This window comes from Mustelus asterias, chromosome 5 (assembly GCF_964213995.1).
Source record: "Mustelus asterias chromosome 5, sMusAst1.hap1.1, whole genome shotgun sequence".
Classification (NCBI taxonomy): domain Eukaryota; kingdom Metazoa; phylum Chordata; class Chondrichthyes; order Carcharhiniformes; family Triakidae; genus Mustelus; species Mustelus asterias.
In genome coordinates this window covers 103168316-103186724 of record NC_135805.1, presented here as the reverse complement: position 1 = coordinate 103186724, position 18409 = coordinate 103168316, and the positions used below count along the sequence as shown (strand labels likewise).

Below are 18409 nucleotides of genomic sequence, written 5' to 3'. Positions count from 1 at the left end.
GAGGACATAAGACAGGCTGGTGGAATTTTACGAGAAGTGGAACCTTCTAGCAGGGTATGTTGTATTCTGACTGGACACACCATTGGTGTGAAAAAGAGAGTGGAGGGTACGTCAGACCTGGCAAACCCCCCAAAGTTAAAGTGAAATAAAATTGAAGATGAGGCATCCACTGCACAGCAATTGGAGGAAGCCAGACAACCGTGACCAGGGGGGAAGACTATGGTACAAAAACATAAAAGTCTCAGCAGGTCTGATAGCATCTGTGAAGAGAGAATAGAACCAACATTTTGAGTGCCTTCGTCAGAGACCATCTTTTTCTTAGGGAATACACAATATATGAAATAACTCTTATGAACATTTACGCCAGAAAACCTGGTAAAATTAACGTAAACTATTAAATCTCTGATGGTTGCAAACTTAAGGTGCAAACATTACCTTTAATAATCTGTGCCTGGGGTCGGGGGGTAAGAGATTTATTACATGCACCTGTAACTCCTAAATACACCAGGAATTATGCTACATCTGTATGACTTTGGGAGGGAGCAGAAAGAATGCAGTTGCCTGTGGCTCTCTTCCTGCTGCCTACATTCCTGAGTGTGTTGCGCAAGGCTGTCCTCAGCATTCACCTCCTCTATGAATAACTATGAATAAAGAGACGCAGCTGCTCAGGATCAGGTTGCTGGGCCGGCTCACACACCTCACCCAGTCCCACTCCTTCCGCCGCTTCATTGAATACCAAAGTAGCAAGAAAATAGAGCGCGGAAGGGGTGGGGGGGTTCCATCAATCCTTGTCCTTGCAACAAAAAAAACCAAGAGCATCGGGAAAGGGGGGAGGAATTTATTTTTTGCAGCATTACTCTGAAGGGAAGGGGGAATCTTACCGTGTCTCTGGTCACTGGGTGCAACTGAATGCACTCCAACACTCAGGAGAGAGCTACACACACACACACAGAAGGTGCGGAGGGATATCACCTACTTAACCCAGTGAGCGGGCGAGCGCAGCCTAATTTGATGGGCGGCGGTGACGCACGCGCCTGATTGACGGCGGCGCCGTCCAATAGGCGGCGGCCGCCCGGGTGATTGACGGCTGCGCCGCCCAATGGGCGGCGGCCGCCTCCCCCCCGGTGATTGACAGGCGGCTGGCGCCGGGGAAGCGGGCCATTGACTTATCAGGTTAGTGTGCGGCGCAGTGGAGCCGCAGTCAGCGGCTGTGGTGAATGGGAGTCAGTGTGCGCGCTGCTGCTGACATTATTCACATTGCAGCCACGTAACTCCACACATACACACACCAGGCAGCGGAAAGATGATGGTTCATGTCGGCTGTTGCTGAGAGGGGATCGGCCCTGTCCTAACGGCCATCATCCCTTCACCTAGGAGCAGAAAGAGAGGCTGCTGCAGATATTTATTTTCTTTTGTTTTTTTTCAATTTTTTTTTGTTCTCTCTCTCCTCCCCCGCCGGCTTTTTTTGTGTTTGCAAAGATCCAAACAAAAAAAAATTGTGCATCCCAAGGTCGTCATCTCAACAACTGTGCAATTTGCAAAAGGCATCTCTGGGAGTTTGAAAGTCATCGCTGTGTGTTTGGAACCTAGGCTTGGAGGAATTAAGACTTTGCACGGTGGGAACACGATACGGTTGATCTCTTTTGTCCTTGACTGTTACTTTTTTTTGTAAAGAAGAAGATTTTTTATATATATCCATATGCATATATAATAGGTGCTCGCCAAAAAAAAATCGGAAAGTACTCGCCAGCCAAAGACTTTCTCAATGAGTGCAAAATAAATCTCCTTGTTGAAGTTGTACTTGGACGTTGCAGAGCAGATGACGAGAGGGTGAATGCCAGACTTCTTGTTTGATGATAGTTTGAGGCTATTTTGTTTCGGCTGCACAGGAGCGAGGGGGAGAGACGGCGGCGACAGAGGGGAGCGGACGCCACCTAGAGTCAAGAGGGTGAGGAAGCGGAGCGAGTTCCCCCGTCCCTCGCCACCTGGCTGGCTGGCTTGTGTGCAAAGCGCCTCGGCCACTCGCTCTGCTCTCGCTGCCCGCACGTAACCCGCAAGAACAAAAAGCATTGTGAGCTGGAGTTCCTCTTCGACAACATCAGTGGTTGCCTTGGACTCTTCTGTGCTCTGAAAGCTGCATTTATTTATATATATATATATATATATATGACCTCCTCCCAACAATCTATGCAAAAAACTGTAGCAATAAACAACGTTCTGCATTATCACTCCAAATGGTGCTTATTTTGAATTACTCTTGCTGGGGGAACAATTAATATAACAACTGGACCCTACAAGTGTAGACCAAAGTGCCAGAGAAAAGGGGGGGGGGAAGACTCCCAACAGTTTTCTGGAGTAAACAGAACTCACTGAATTGTTTAATACAAACGTGAACGCTTTGGAAGTGAAGCCTTTTTTTTATTTTATAAAGAGGACTACTATTTACAGCCCCATGAGCATACAGAGATCCAGTCCAATCAGCATTGTGAGGTATGGACGATCGAGGCACAAGGCTCACCACGAATATGAAGAATTATCTTGTGTGAGGACTAGTGACTGCAGCCAGAGTTTCAGCCCGAACCTCGGCTCCCCCAGCCCACCTGAAACCCCTAACTCGTGTCATTGCATTTCTCAAATCGGACAGTATCTATTGTTGGAGCCTTTAGAGGGTGACCACGTTTTCGGGGCTGTGCATCTGCATAGCGGCGAGGAGCTCGTTTGCAAGGTAACAGAAAATAAGCTTTTCCAGTAGCTTAACCAGTAAAGCGCTATTTGATTCCGAATCAGTGGCGTGTGTGCACACAATACACCAGAGGCAAACGAAAGTACAGCCTCTTTTGTTAATATTGGGGGGGACGTTGAGCAGTTGGATCCATGAAACTTAGTACATTTTTGTAATTTAATCGCGAGCTTGGTTTTTTTTCGTTGAGTAATGCGATTTCAGAAGGGGATATCTATTGAAACTTTTAAGTTGCACTATAAAGATCTGCAAGATGTGGGCCATTGTGTCTAACTGATGAATATGCGGGACCACCTGACCCGATTGCTTCCCGATGCAGTGGTTAGTATAGGAAAGAGAGGGTGCCGAAATTCACTTTTTTTTTGTTTTGCTTCCGCAGGTATTCGATGTTGGTCGATATCAGGAAACATTAGCAGCCTATTTTTATCTCTCTGCGCATGAAAGCATCAACCAGATAACTGAAATTCTTCTAGGGGAGCAGCGATCGTATGTTTTCTTTGAGAAGAGCCATGGGGATATGCATTCATTTGTTCGCACTTGCAAGAGGCTCAAAGAGGATGAAGCAGCGCGATTATTCTATCAGATAACGTCTGCTGTAGCACACTGCCATGACAATGGCGTGGTACTGCGAGATCTCAAACTGAGGAAATTTGTATTTAAAGACGAGGAACGGTAAGGCTGGCAGTCCGTGGCCGTTTTAATCCAGCGAGTATAAGGCAAAGCTTTCAATGTAAGCCGTGGCCTACAGTAAGGCCGCCCCATGCAGCAGTATCAAGCCACCTCTGCACTTTGTTTAAACTGTTACACTCCAATGATCTCTTTCCAGTGACGTTTGTATCAGTTGGTAAATATTTAAAGTAACTCATTATTACGTTGCTGGTTTCTGTTTAGGCCAAGATTTCGGAGGCTGAAGTCTAATACAACTTTAGCAACTCTTATTAACCCTTTCGTGGGGAATTTTGTCCCACGTGTGGGGGTCTCCTGCTTTTAAGCCTCCTACAGAACTAGTGGCTGCGACACGATTAAACTTTTGAGGGTTTAAATAGTAAAGGCACATAGTGACATTGAACATGTTTGATCAGCACTCTGGCACAAAAATCTGAAATGTTATAGTTTCAGCTAATGCTCACTGGGGTTTAGGCAGAATGATCACGTTGGGGATGTCACAACCACCGACTTTATTGACATGGATGGGCTGCTTTGTTACAAGATACTAAGTGTTCTTCCCACGCAGTGCAACCTCACAAACTTGCAGATTACAGTAACGGAGGGAGTCTGCCTTGTAGCTAACACATTTGGTGCAAAACTTCAAAGAACTAACTCTAACTGCGTCAGCCACGTGCTTACTGCAGTGTGAGTGAATGTGATTCCGAATTTAAACATGCACGCTGATAATCCCCGAGCCGCCACTAGATTTCTGCAACCTTTGCTTCATTGACTGCATGTCCCTTGTGCAAAGAAGTTAGTTTCTGACAGTGCAAGTGGGGCGACCTTTAAACAATCTGCAACAGCGGTCAAGTACTACAGTCAAACAGCATAGTGAGTCACTGCTGATGTCTCCCCTGTGTGCAGAATAGAAACGTGGACCCAGTCTCTCCGTGCACAAAGGAACGATGTTTGGTTTATTCTTTAGGAAGTGGTCCCTGGTTGCTAAGAATAAGGCTGAAAGCGAACAGCAGAATGCTACTAGTTGTAATGCAGGTGTATATATTGGGAAGAGCAATGCACTGTTTAATAAAGGTCCTGAATTAGGAATCGGGTGCAGTGCTTGGCCACAATGTGTTTTGGGCACGTGTAGCCCGGTATCTGCGGTGCAGCGGCTGACTGGCTCTGGGCTGTAGAACCGCAAGAGCTTGCATGTCGATTTGAACTATGAGTTCCTTCAGCAACCGAAGCATAGTTTGAAAGGCAGACTGTAGAACTGTTTAATTTTGCGTTCGGCAGCACTTCTTTAAGTGGACTTTCTCAGCTGGCCATGGGGGAAGAATGTGGATCTGGCTTTGTCTTGGGTTTTTGAAAACACTCCGTGGTTACTGGTACCCTGCTCTTGCTCAAGCTGCAGTCTCCAGCCGCAGCAGTTGCTGGGCTGGGTGTGTGTGTGAGCTGCTTCTTGCATTCAGCTCTTGAGCTGTGGTCTTGCTGAGATGAGGCTTACCCTGGTAGCAGGTTCCCCAAGTCTCTATGGCGACACAAGCGTATTTCCGGCGGGCTGCTCTGCGGTCTCATTCACAAACAAATGGGAAGGCGTTGGCAACACGTAGTTTCTCTTCTGCTGCCTACCTAGACAGCTGTTTTTGCAATAAGCTGGAAAGGTTTATTCTGCATGGCGTTATTGCCTTTTCCCTATGCCCAATTAAAGCCTGCCTTGGTAGAAGCCACAGGAGCACTTATCAGATCATGTATGCTCTTTTTAAAAATTTAAATAGTAAAAGTTGCTCCAGTGTCGTTAAACAAAAGTGCATTTTTAAAAGGGGCTACAGCAAATAGAAAACTAAATCATAAATTCAAGGGATCTTTAGTATTACCCATATGCACCAGTCCCTGCAGTGCCTACTGCTCATAGCAGACCTCCAGTGTATTGACAGCTGCCGCTTGCTGCTTCCCCATGGCCAGCTGGGTATGGACAAGAACCAAGGTGGTCAGAGTGACTCAGCCTATATATGTGGAGGGCAGGGGGAGGAGGTCACTCTAGTTATTATGACTGCTACAGTTAATAAGGATTTAAAGCTTCAATTGAAATCAGATCTGACAGCATTCAAGATAATCATGTTAAACCCAGAAAAGGTACAAAAAATGAGCTTTTAAAATCCAGACTTGCCGGTGTAACTTTGCAGCTGCTTTATTTGTGCACATGCCTTTCTTTTTGTTGGTTTCTTTTCTGTTTAGTATTAATTTTTCAGTGGTTAATTTAAAAAAATCTTGTCGCCTAAATGCTTAATATGCAATGAAATACGTAGATTTTAAAAAACCTCCTGCAACAACTACAGTTACCTAACTTGGGTTGAGAATATGTTCACTTTAAGTGGCCAGCTGTACATGTTAATGTCTGCCTAAGCGTTTAAATACTCACTGATCCTGCAAAGTGTGGGGGGAGAGGAAATTGGCCAGAGCTGCTTATGTGCTGGTTCTTTGTTTTAAAGGGATGTGTCTGCATGCCAGTTTCACCTTGAGCTGCAAATTTGTTACTGTTGTGAGCTGACAATGCTTGTGTTGCAGACAAGAGAATTAACTAATCATTTGCTTGCATAACAAATTAGTCTTTATTTCAACTACTGTGTTTTGTTAAGTCACCTGAGACTTTACATAAATAGCTTGTGGCATCTAGTGGTAGAAATGGAATATTCACAGGTGAACAATTTTCCTACTCGTACAGATAATATATTTGGATGTGAAGAGGTATTATCAGACTCAAATTTCAGGAAAAGTATTCAAAATGCATGATGCTTCAGGCACCAGAAGCTCACTTTCTGTCACATTTGCTTACATTTTAAAAAAAACAATAGATCTAAGCAAAATGGAATACCTGGCAGTGAAATTATGTATCTCAGTTCTTTTGGCTTTCACAGTAGTTTTAAAAGCTCTCTCCCATTTATGTTTCTCGTTCTGGTTAGAGTACAGTCCTTACTTACTTTGATAAATCTGCTAGCTTTGATAGTGATATTTTGGTGGGAGGTGTTATTAATTCGAATGTCTGCCCAATTATATCTGTGAATGGTTAAACAAGCTGCCTAGTCAAAAGCTTTCTGTTCTTGGGAAGACCAGCCACTGAACCTAAATGGGAATCTCTAACCAGAGTGTTGAATGAAATCAGGAATATTTTTCAATATCCTTTTCCAGAGTTTAGATTATTCACTAAACTTCATACCATGAATCAGATTGCATGAGCAATTTTCTTGCTTCTGGGGCTACTTTTGATTATTTGAAATATCCTGAATTGGGCAGCACGGTGGCACAGTGGTTAGCACTGCTGCCTTAGTGCCAGGGACCCGGGTTCAATTCCTGGCTAGGGTCACTGAGGAGTTTGCACGTTCTCCCCATGTCAGCATGGGTTTTCTCCGGGTGTTCTGGTTTCCTCCCACAGTCCAAAAGACGTGTTGGTTAGGTGCACTGGCCATGCTAAATTCTCACTCAGTGTACCTGAACAGATGTCGGAGTGTGGCGACTAGAAGATTTTCACAGTAACTTCATTGCAGTGTTAATGTAAGCCGACTTGTGACTAATAAAAAAATTAATTTAATTTAAATTTTAAATTTGAATTAGTTAACTGAAAGCAACAAATGCAGATGCTGCTGAATTTCTGGTAGGTGGTTGCCCAAGTGGTGTAGTGCCAGTCTGTGATGTTGAAGTGACTCCCAATGTCCTCTGCCTTGTTTGGGATAGATGTGATGTGTCAGCAGCAGAATCCTAGTATCATTATTCTTCCATAAGTGTTTGTGTTCCATAGTGATGAAGTTGTTCTAGAAATTCCATGTTACTCTTGAGTTAACAACACAGGTTGGAATTTACAGATTTTTAGGCCATTTACCAAATTTCTGTAACTAATCCTTCTGACTCCGGTGGCAGGTCTGTTTGAAAGCAGTGATGGTTTTCTGTGCCTCTAAACTTCAAAGTGTACGTGCGTATTTTAGACTATGTTAATTGCACAACTCAGTTTCCTTTGAATTTTTATTGCCAACAAATTACTCCCATTAGCTGGGGTGATTTAGGTTGCAAAATTTTCCATATCTTCCTTCAGGGATTTGTTTTAGATATACTGGAGGTGTGATGGTTATCTTTACTGATTCTCAGTCAATCCCCCTTTTAAGCAGCAACATTGGAGATTAAGTTTTCTGTTGAAATGCTTGAGAAGAATAGCTTTGTTTCACTGACAGCTGAGGCTGCATTTTGCACAGTTTGGTGTCTCCTGAATGGATGTTCCATTTCTTAATTGCTGGGACTTCATTGCCGCTCTAAGTTTGCTAACTTACACTTTATCTTCAAATATAATGGCTCATTTTGATTAGTTTCTGGTACTTTGTGGCTCAACTGCTTGAGTAAGGTGTTCTTTATGTATCAGACTCAATAGTGAGGGTTGATGGGCAAAATCATGAGGAATATCACAACTGACCCCACAGATGCATGTTTTCCCACAGATGCATGTTTTCCAACAGTGTGCCTCCCCGATTAATGATCAGGGGCCATTTCTCTTTCCCTTGTGTTTTTTTTAAATCTAGCCCCGAGGCACTGATGTGGATGTGATGTGATGTGGATTCCTGAGTTAATTTAGCTGAGACCAGAGGTTGGACTTGTGACTGTACGTGAAACTTTTCTTGTATGGACCTGTAGCAATACTCCATGTTTATGACATGATCTTTGAGAGACTGGAGCTGCGATGAATAAAATATGTAATTTTGTAAGAAAGCAAAATGTAATGGCTGAAAACTTTTAACCTGAGGCAGAATTCATTAAGGGCCTGACTCCCATTAGTCAGTCCATTGATGTGCGAATGCTGAATGTGCATTTAACCAGGGAGCTGAACAAGCTGAGCTTTAATGATTTCCAAATGAAGTGTTGCAACAAGGAGGAGATTGTTCAGATATCAAAATAAATTGCGGCATTCCTGTTCAAGTTGTGCAGTCGCAGTTTTTATATTTAGTTGCGTGGTGTTTTGAATTATTTGATTGAATAATGCTTTGTTTATTTGTAACATTCTTTGAACTTGCAGAAAGCTGCCTGTCATTGGTGTGGAAGTCTGCCCATTCAGAGTAGATTGCTGCTATAATTTGCTCCCATTTTGTTCCTAAGCTGTGATTCAGCAAGCAATTCCATTGTTTGAGAAGTTGTTGCCCGTAGTATGAATGCAATATTGTATTGCTTTTAACTCTTTGTTGTATGATAGGCAAATGCTTTGCTTTCGATTCATGTATTTTTTTTAGTTTCCATCTTTGGGCACCTGAAGGTAATGAAAATCTGTCTACACTGCAATATCCTAGGAATTGATGTAACAAAGAGCTCATTCTGAGACAGCCGGTGATTTGAATTTCATGTATAATGTCATGCACAGTATCGCAATGGAAACAAACCAAGATGAAAATCCTAAATGCATGAAAGATTATTTTGAATATTTAAATACTGTTCAATGATTTTCAAAAAATTTATGCTGGTTCATGGTAGACCATAGCAACGGTTGTGAAAATTGGGTTTTTTATGTATTGGATGGTTTGCATTTGCTTTGTGAAGTGATTTGTCTTGGTAGGAAGAACACAAAGGATAGAGACACCTTGGTTTATACTGTTCTAGTAAAACAAAAACATGAATAGAGGAAGTAAAGGGAGAACTTCCACGTAGAGTGCCCAGTATTGGGGACCTCCCCCACTGTCAGGCAGTAGGGGACCTTGGTTTATATGTGCACAAATCTCGAAAGGTGGCAGGGCAGATTGGGAGCACAGTCAATAAAGCGTACAGCATCCTGGGCTTTATCAATAGGGGCATAGAGTACAAAAACAAGGAACTTGCGTCAAACCTGTATGAAACACTAGTTTGGCCTCAGCCGGTACATTATGTCCGGTTGTGGGCACTACGCTTTAGGAAGGGTGTGAAGGCCTTTCGAGATGGTGCAGGAAAGGTTCACAAGAATGTTTTCAGGGATGAGGAAGTTCAGTTATGTAGATTGGAGGAGACTGCCATGGAAAACAGAGAAGGTTGAGAGGAGATTTGATAGAGCTATTCATAGCTATAGGGGCCTGGGGAGAAACTGATCCCATTAGTGGAATCAGAGCGTGGATTTACAGTAATCATGAGGAAAATCTCAATTTTTTTTCATGCAGCGAGTGGTTAGGATGTGGAATGCACTGCCTAGTTCTATAAATTATTGAAGCTATACTGCAAGTCTTGTACATTTAAATGGGTGGTTTGAAGGAAATATTGAATTGGAAACTGAAATGTCACTATTCCATGAGTAATGATTTTATCAAGTCTGGTGCATGTTAATTTTATAAGCTAGGTTTGTATTGAGTTGAAGTTTCCATAATCCTCCATGTAAGGGTAGTGTTGTCTTCAGAGGTGATTGCCTGCTACATTCAATCAATTTAATAAAGAATTTTGTGTATAAGTATGCTATCATTTTAGTGTCTATCTCCTATGATTTACCATTTTTAAAATGTTAACTCAAGATCTTAGTAATTTGCTTTTGATCTCTGGAGCTGGTTGTGCAGCTAGCTTTATTTACTGTCTCTGAAGTTCATAAGCAAGAAATGAGAGAGCTGACTCGCTCCTATGCCTGCCAGTATAACTGTGTTGTGGGTTGTGGCGTGCAAGATGTTTTGATCTACTTCCTTCTGTTCCGTTTCTGAGGAACTGCCTGGTTTTGGGAAGAAGAGTAATTTATTTGTCTTGATATTGGGAGTCTGATGTGTGAGGATCCGAAAGTAACATTAATGTTGTTTGACTTCCATTTCATCCCTTTTAGGGCTGGAAGCCCCGTTATTGAAGCCCATAGCTTTATAAATGGCAGGAACAGGTTTCAGTTAGAATCCCTATAGTGCAGAAAGAGGACATTCAGCCCATCAAGTCTGCACCAACTCTCCAACAGAGCATCATATCCAGGCTCTATCCCTGTAACCCCACATGTTTACCCACTAATTCCTCTAACCTGTACATGTTGGAACATTAAGGGACAATTTGCCATGGCCGATCAACCTAACCTGCACATTTTTGGACTGTGGGAGGAAACCTGAGCACCCGGAAGAAACCCAGACAGACATGGGGAGAATGTGCAAACTCCACACAGATGCACAGTCACTGCAGTTATTTCACTTCCTTCCTTATTGGATGGCACAGTGGTTAGTACTGCTGCCTCACAGCGCCAGAAACCTGGGTTTGATTCCTGGACTTGGTCACTCTCTGTGCGGAGTCTGCATGTTCTCCCCGTGTCTGCATGGGTTTCTCCAGTGCCTCCAGTTTCCTCCCTCAGTCCGAAAGACATGCTGGTTAGGTATATTGGCCATGCTAAATTCTCCCTCGGTGTACCAAAACAGGTGCTGGAGTGTGGTGACTAGGGGATTTTCACAGTAACTTCATTGCAGTGTGAATGTAAGCCGAGTTGTGACACTAAAATAAACTTTAAAACATATAACGGAGCAAGAGATTTGAAAGATGGACAGCTAGTAGCTATATTCTGTGAATGTGAAATGCAGAAATTTCAAATCTATCATATGTAGGATCTATATTTATACCCATTCATGGAGTGAGCAAAATGATCCAGTCTGTTGTTAAAGTCAGTTTCTAATTTATGCAGTATGTTGTACGTAGGGCAGTTTCTTTGAAACACTAAAGTATATTTGCTTGGTAAGTTTATATGATTTTTCTTTCGATTCTCTCTTGTAGGACTCGAGTAAAGCTGGAAAGCTTGGAGGATGCTTGCATCTTGAATGGTGAAGTTGATGCTCTCTCAGACAAGCACGGGTGCCCAGCTTATGTGAGCCCCGAGATCCTTAACACCAATGGCAGCTACTCCGGTAAGGCAGCTGATGTTTGGAGTCTAGGTGTAATGCTCTACACAATGCTTGTTGGACGGTACCCCTTCCATGATGTGGAACCAAGTTCACTCTTCAGTAAGATTCGGCGTGGCCAGTTTAACATTCCAGAAACTCTTTCCCCACGGGCGAAATGCCTCATCCGTAGCATTTTGCGTCGCGAGCCTTTGGAAAGGCTGACGTCCCGGGAAATCTTGGACCATCCCTGGTTTGCCTCTGATTTTGCAGCTTCTAGTTCCGGATATGGTGCTAATGAAAAAGAAGCAATCGATCAGCTGGTACCTGATGTGAATATGGATGTTGAATTGGACCCGTTTTTCAACTGAGTTTACCCATGGGTTGGATGTGGTTGAGAAGATATTAAGAGCTGGTATCCACCACATGGCATCCTTCCTGAACTGATGAATGGTACCTTGAATCGACCTAGCTTGGTAGCAAAAGTGGTGAAAATGTATAGTGACTTAAATGACTAGCAGAGTGGGACTTCTAAAGGGTTAACATGTAGCACAACTAATCAGGCGGTTCTGCTATTAAGTTAGATTGATTGGGAGGAAAAGGCAGTGTAAAATGTTGCAGCTTCTCATCTCATGGAGCCACGGAGAGCGCTGAATTCTGCACACATGCATAATTGTGCAGTTCATCACTCATTTTATAATGGTTGCAAATCACAAATAGAAACTTAATTAGCCTCGACACAATGTAACACATTGGCATCGCACTGTTAGATTATTTTCCTTCTCTTATTATTCAGGGAATGTACAATCCTCCTGTAAAGAGTCTCCTAAATTTGTTTCTGATGTTTTTAACATTTTACTCAATGTGATTCATTAAAAAAAATTTAGGTGCTCACAAAACCGACCATAAAATGCGGGTGCTAAAATAAAAGTTCTGCTTGTGTTTATATATGTAGCTATTTTCATTATCTTGTGTAATTTTTTTTCTGAGCAAACTAAATATTGTCAGAAAATGAACATGTTGATGCTCAGTTCCCCGAGAGGGGAAAACAGTTTTTTTTTCTGTTGAGTGTACAGTACTTCAATGCAGTTGGGTAGGATCTATTGAAATGAAAATGTCAGCTGTAACTTCACTGGTAAGGAAGCCCTTATTGGTAAACATTCAGGGTTTGAAATACATCTACTGGAACCATTGCATTAGTGAAAAAAAAGTGTCCTATCCAATAATACAATTTTTGCAGGTTTGGTAGTGTTTATCTTAAACTTCAATATCTCACAACAGTGTTAAAAACATACTTTAAATTTCCCCACTTTTTCACACTGCTTTACTCTGTCCTTTCTTCCACCACAGCTAGGCTACAACTGCCTCTGGCTGTGTAAAGGTATGGTAATGAAGCTAAGCTATCATGTCCGAGACAATCTTTATCTAGCCCTCCTGAGACCAATCAAATTTTATGGTGTTTTCTTTGGAAAAAGTGAGTGCATACTTACTAAAACAGTAACCAGTACATGTGCTGTCACAATGATATAGATTGTGCAATCATGTCTGCAGCATAGCTCCTTGATTTTGGCAGCTAAAAGTAGACTTTTTGAACACGAGTTGGTGAACAAGTAAACTTACTAGTGTCTGTTTATTTAATCAAAGTTTCTGTCTTGCCCTGCTGCAAGCACAGGACCTTCAGTGTGCGACAAAGACTTTGGTTAAACAAAACATCTTGCACAAGTGTTGAGTACCTATAATTGAGTAATACCACAAGACAAATGAGTTTAAGCTATTACACGAGTGAATGACTAACTGGTTAGTGGTCTAATATTCTGTTCCCTGGCTTGATTCTACATCGTTTAATGAATTCTGAAATTGAATCCCGGAGTTGACGTTCAGTCAATTCTGACAATTCAGAGTTTTTAAAAAAAAGATTTTGAAATGAAATTAAATGGCTTGAAATTAACAAGAATAGATTGCCATTGTTAATAACATTGTTCCTGATACTTGAAGGGGTCCAGAGGCACCCCTCCTGGTGTCTGAAAAATATATATGGTGCCTGGAACTGACCAATCATGAATATCTTTACTGTGAGGAATCCACTTGTCTAGTGGGTTCCCTTCGTGTTGAGCTCGGTGTAAAGCAGTCGCACGCACAAACATAAGTTCATTTACACAACTCCTTTTTAAATGTAAATGCATAATGTGCCTCGATTAAATTAAGTTGGGCGATTCAGAAAAAGAATTGGAATAATACTTGACAGTTAAGTAATTTACTCTGCTTTATTGCTTACGATTAAAGTATTGTGAAAATAAAGTATAAATATGACATTTTTTAACAAAGAATTATATTCAATGCAAGCACATTTTATGGACCTATATTTGTAAACTTGAGCACAGACACATCTGCAGTGTGTATTTCAAACCCTGGATAGGTTGTAGATTTTTTTTTTTAATTTTAGCTTGTCAAATTACTTTTCTGCTTCCAAATTGCTATATATTAGAACTTTCTTACCTTGCATACTTTTTTCCTGTGTTGTCTCCAGTACCTTGGTTGTTTGATTACTGCCTGTACCAGTTCTGTGAAATGGTCATGTTCTTGGGTAGGTATACGTGGACTCTGTAGTACGTATCTGTTAACTTGAATTTGTGCTTTTATAGTATGTTGCATGTACGTACAGCTACTTGACCTATTTGGCTTATGGATGCTATTGCCTGCATTTCAGGAGAGCTTGTATATGCCAATTAAAAACACAGAAGAGAATCGCTAATTAAAGTTCTCATTGGGGATGGGGGGGGGGGGGAGCTGCAGCTGACCTGCCAAGTGTTAATTTAACATTTTTCAAATTAATCACAAAAAAGGGAGTGAATTTTTATTCACTCTGTGGATGGTGCTATGTTGAGAAGGACTACTTGTCTTTGTTTCAATCTAAAGTGGAAGGGGAACAGAGGAGACTGCATGGTGGGTTTTACTGCCTCTGGTGTTTATTGTATTTGGTTTGATGTTTTGTCCTAATCTTCTCCTTCAGTAAATAAATTGTGAATTGCACAACTAACTGAGTGCTCCAATTTCTTCTAAATTAGTAGATTTTTTTTATTTTTGTGACCAAAAGGTGTAAATCCTTCAACCAATGAGTATGGATTCAACTCTACTCTTGGGAGGGTTGGAGAGATACAAGGGGATATGTATGGTGATTGGATGGTAAGCGTACCCACTGTTCCTGTGTAGCTAAACAACACACTTGGGAAGATGCACTGCCCATATTCAATGGCTATCCAATTTGTTATGTTAGAGACTACTGAATAATTTATGTTTTTAAGTTTAATCTGCTGATTTTTACCATTCATTCACACACTCCAGTTTGTGTGAGCTTGCTGTGTGCAAATTGGCTGCCGCATTTCTTCTTTTGTAACAGTGGCTATATTTGAAAAACACTCGTCAGTCACTATGAAAGGAGCTTAGTAAATTTTAAAACATTTTGTTGCGTGGGGTTTTTAAATCACGTCACCTCTGTCGGAAAGTTCTCATTATTTTCTTTTGCCTTTCTCAACAACTGCAAATCAGCTGACCTCTGGTGTGATCAATTGTTTGGACCTGTTGGTTCCACTGAAGGTACTTTAAGTGCAGATGAGTGGGTGATTATATTACCCAAATACACTCCTTGCATAACAAATTTCCTTGTTTGGAGGTCTAAAATGTAAACTCCTGATCAAACCAATGTCAGCAGCTGTTTGCTGCCTGGAGCGGAGTTTCTTGTTAACTCACCCAGTGTTTTGAATATCTGCAACCCTGCTCTACTCTCATAATTTTTGATTAGATGGGAGCCAGAGTCTGACACTTCTTCTAGAGTCAGATTATTTGCATAGATGTTGAGTGCTCATAACAATATTGGCTCATCTCGAGTGTTTGGGAAGGCTGTGAGGTGCAGGCTTGTAGGCTGTATGACTAAATGTAACTTAATTTTGGCAGCTTGCCATCTTCTGAAACCTTCCAGCAAAACCTCTGCCAACTCCATACCTGCCATTCCAATGAATTGGACACTCAATCTTCCTGATGCTCGGTGGCTTTGGGGTAGAAGAAGTGGGAGCAGTGGGAATTCTAGCTGATGCCATTCCACCAACCCTATCTCCGTTTGAAAGCCGGGCTTTCAGGAGGGCAGGTGAAACTTTGCACCACTCGTGGGACAGTGGGGTGGGGAGGGGGTGTTTCCAAGCTCCTGCTGTCAGCTGAAGAAGCTAGTGTTGCTGCTTCCTTACACTGTTTTTAAGTTTCCACCTCAGTCACCAGCTGGAAACTTGTTTCGTGTCACAGATCCTGAGGAGGTTTGGGTGACCTTGCCTAGTTTATTTAGGAAAATTCTTTCCTGAGGTCTTGAAAGTTGGAAAGCATTTTGAAAGCACAATAATGCAGTTCATTTAAGTAAAGAATTACAACACCTCACCTGTCCATAATGGCAGTATTTCATTTTAAAAAAAAATCCTTTTTGTGAATTTGGCTGAAATAACAATAGAGTTATCCCTGATTGGTCTTTTTTTTGAACAAGACCTACCAAGTTAGACAACCAATTTTAAAAATACATTAGTGAGTGGCATGTGAACTTCTGTAGCACTGATCACATGCTGGGGTGGGCAGGTCTTTTTGTCCATTGGGGGAACTTGTGTTCCAAGATCTGGAATGTATGTATTTCACCAATATTTAAATAGTGGCATGACCCTGAAATCAAACTCGTATATCTATTGCAGCTTCTGAAATATGATGCATGTTGCCAAAAGGACTTTGTTTCAGTGGAAGATAGAAATTGGATTTTACGGATGTGCAGCTTCTGAGCAATGTTAGTGTAACATGATTGAACAGTGCGCAGTTTACACAGCGTGTTACTCTGTAGACTGCCTCTCTGCCCTAACCGTGATGTGGAGGATCAGCCAATAAACAGCCAGTTGTCTCCCAGGAGTGAGAACCGAGTAACCTCAAATGTAGTAGACTTCCCGGCTTCTGCCAAACATTATGCAGTGTGTAAAACAAATTAACTAAATGGGTCCTCAGTTGATACAAGGGCTCTGTTATGTTTGAAATTGTTGATAATACCTGCCCCTCCAAGTAGAATGCTGTCATAGCTAGACCAATTCTTACCCAGTGGCTGGTTCATCGACCTGAGATGTGCATACACTTGGGTGTTAATCCCATACGTGCTGTATCTAGCGTTATTGAAATTGTGTTTTTCTTTCTAAATGAGATCGGGGACAACTCGAGCAAAAACCTAATTTGCCATAGATCCAATATCCAAATTGTTCTTAGCTGAATGTTGCACTGTCTCATTTGTACAAGTGTTCCATACATCTTGCTGGAGGAGAGGGCTCTGAAAATAATGTCTAGCGGTGATACATTGGCTTTAGTTTCTGGCAATCTCAAAAAGTTCCCACCAGAATTGTAGTCTGAGGCATCAATTATTTTGTGATGACCTGGTTTAGTAGTTGAGGTGCACTCTGCCCAATGTCACTGTCGCTATAGTCACATTAATTGAAATTTAGTATAAAGTTCTAATGCAAAATAACAATGTTGGACATACTGAGCAGATCAGACAGCATCTGGAGAACATTAAGGTTTCAGGTTGATCTGGTGAAATGTCATCAATCTGAAAGGTTCACTCTTGTTTCTCTCCCACAGATGCTGCCTGATCAACTGAGTATTTCAGTAGGCACAATATTTGCTTTTGCTTAACCACTGCTTTGGTCAATTGTTCCATGAATATCACTTACCAATTCTTCCTGTTGCCGTTCTAACTTTAATCTTTTCTCATTGCCATGTGGGCATTCTGCTCCAACTTTCATTTGGCCTAAAGTAATGTATTTAAGTTACTGATGCCATCATTTTATGTTTTGCCCTTTTGCCTTCATTCTGGATGGTAAAATGTACTTCTTTCAACATTGAAACAGGAGTAGACCTTATGAACGCCCCTCCCCCCCCCCCCCACCCCCACCAAAAGCCTGCTCCACCTTTTCAATAAGATTATAGCTGAACTCCAATCTCCTACCTCTTCCCCAACACCCTTTGGTTCCCCTTAGTGTTCGAAGATCTTCTGTCTCAGTCTTGAAAATACTCCGTGACCATCCACAATCCCTCTGCCAGAGAATTTCAATGATTCGCAACTTTGAGTGAAGAAATTTCTTATCTCAATCCTGAACTGCTGACTGTGACCTCTAGTTTTAGACTTTTCAGCTAGGGCAAACAGTCTTTCTTTGTGTGTGTGCCCCACCAATTCCTCACAATCTCACTTTGAAATAATGAGGTCCTCTCGCATTCTTTTAAGCTTCAGAAAATATATTCTCATCCATCACTCCTCCAAAGGACAGTCCTCTGACCCTGGGAATCAACCACTGAACCTTTGTTGCAACCTTTTTAAGACGGGCATATCCTTCCTTTTTGTATTGGGAACCGAATTCTATACACTCCAGGTGTGGTCACACCAAATCCCTGCAGAATTGTAGCAAAACCATGTTCCTCGACCCCAACCTTGTAGCAAACCTTTATTCATTGACACCAACCAAATTGCAATAAAGGCGAACATACCATTTGCCTTGCTAATTCCTTACTGTATCCACATGTTAACTCTGGAGCACAGGGTATCCTAACTCTCTGAAGGCCAGAGTTTGTACCTCTTGCCTCTTCAGCTTTACCATTCTTCCTGCCAAGTGGATAATTGCATGTTCCCATTTTTACTCCATCTGCCGTCATCTTGCCCACTCGTTTAACTGATCTATATTTGTGTCCTCCTTGCAGCTTTATCACATGTATTTGTGAGACTGCATTTGTTACGTATTTCCTTCTCCGACACAAGTATGCTCTTTTTGCTTTGTAATATAGTGCCAGTGCCCAAAACTGAAAGTATTCTGAATGATCTGAGTTAATTTTAGAGCCTTCACTCTTTTGTGTATTGTTAGGTCTCCATCATTCTCAATTTCTTTCCCTACCATCCTGTACTAATTTGGTTCTACTTGGGCCTTATGATTATTTGATGTCTCTGCTATACCTTGCTTTTGTCAATGACATTTGTAAAGCATTCTCAAATAACGCTACTCTTTACTATATGGGAATTATAAATCATGGGCTTGCCTTATAGTATCTTTCCCTTTTAAATTTATACTTTTGCTGAAGCTGTTGCCACATATGTACTCTTGCAGTCTGCAACATTAGGTTGCACTATTTTACCTCCTATTAATGT

General features: G+C 41.7%; 1 protein-coding gene across 1 annotated transcript; it reads left to right on the top strand.

Moving 5' to 3' along the window:
- Positions 1–1192: 1192 nt before the first annotated feature.
- On the top strand, positions 1193–14299 carry trib2 (tribbles pseudokinase 2). The gene is made up of 3 exons (XM_078213114.1): positions 1193–2725; positions 3120–3412; positions 11105–14299. The coding sequence occupies exons 1-3, from the start codon at positions 2453–2455 to the stop codon at positions 11577–11579; spliced, it is 1041 nt and encodes a 346-aa protein (XP_078069240.1). The 5' UTR covers positions 1193–2452; the 3' UTR covers positions 11580–14299.
- Positions 14300–18409: the final 4110 nt, after the last annotated feature.

Excerpts from the sequence above, each read along its gene's own strand:
- trib2 (XM_078213114.1), top strand. The coding sequence starts at position 2,453 with ATGAGCATACAGAGATCCAGTCCAATCAGCATTGTGAGGTATGGACGA. Across the intron at positions 2,726-3,119 it reads GCGAGGAGCTCGTTTGCAAG|GTATTCGATGTTGGTCGATA; the intron begins GTAACAGAAAAT and ends TTGCTTCCGCAG. Across the intron at positions 3,413-11,104 it reads GTATTTAAAGACGAGGAACG|GACTCGAGTAAAGCTGGAAA; the intron begins GTAAGGCTGGCA and ends TCTCTCTTGTAG.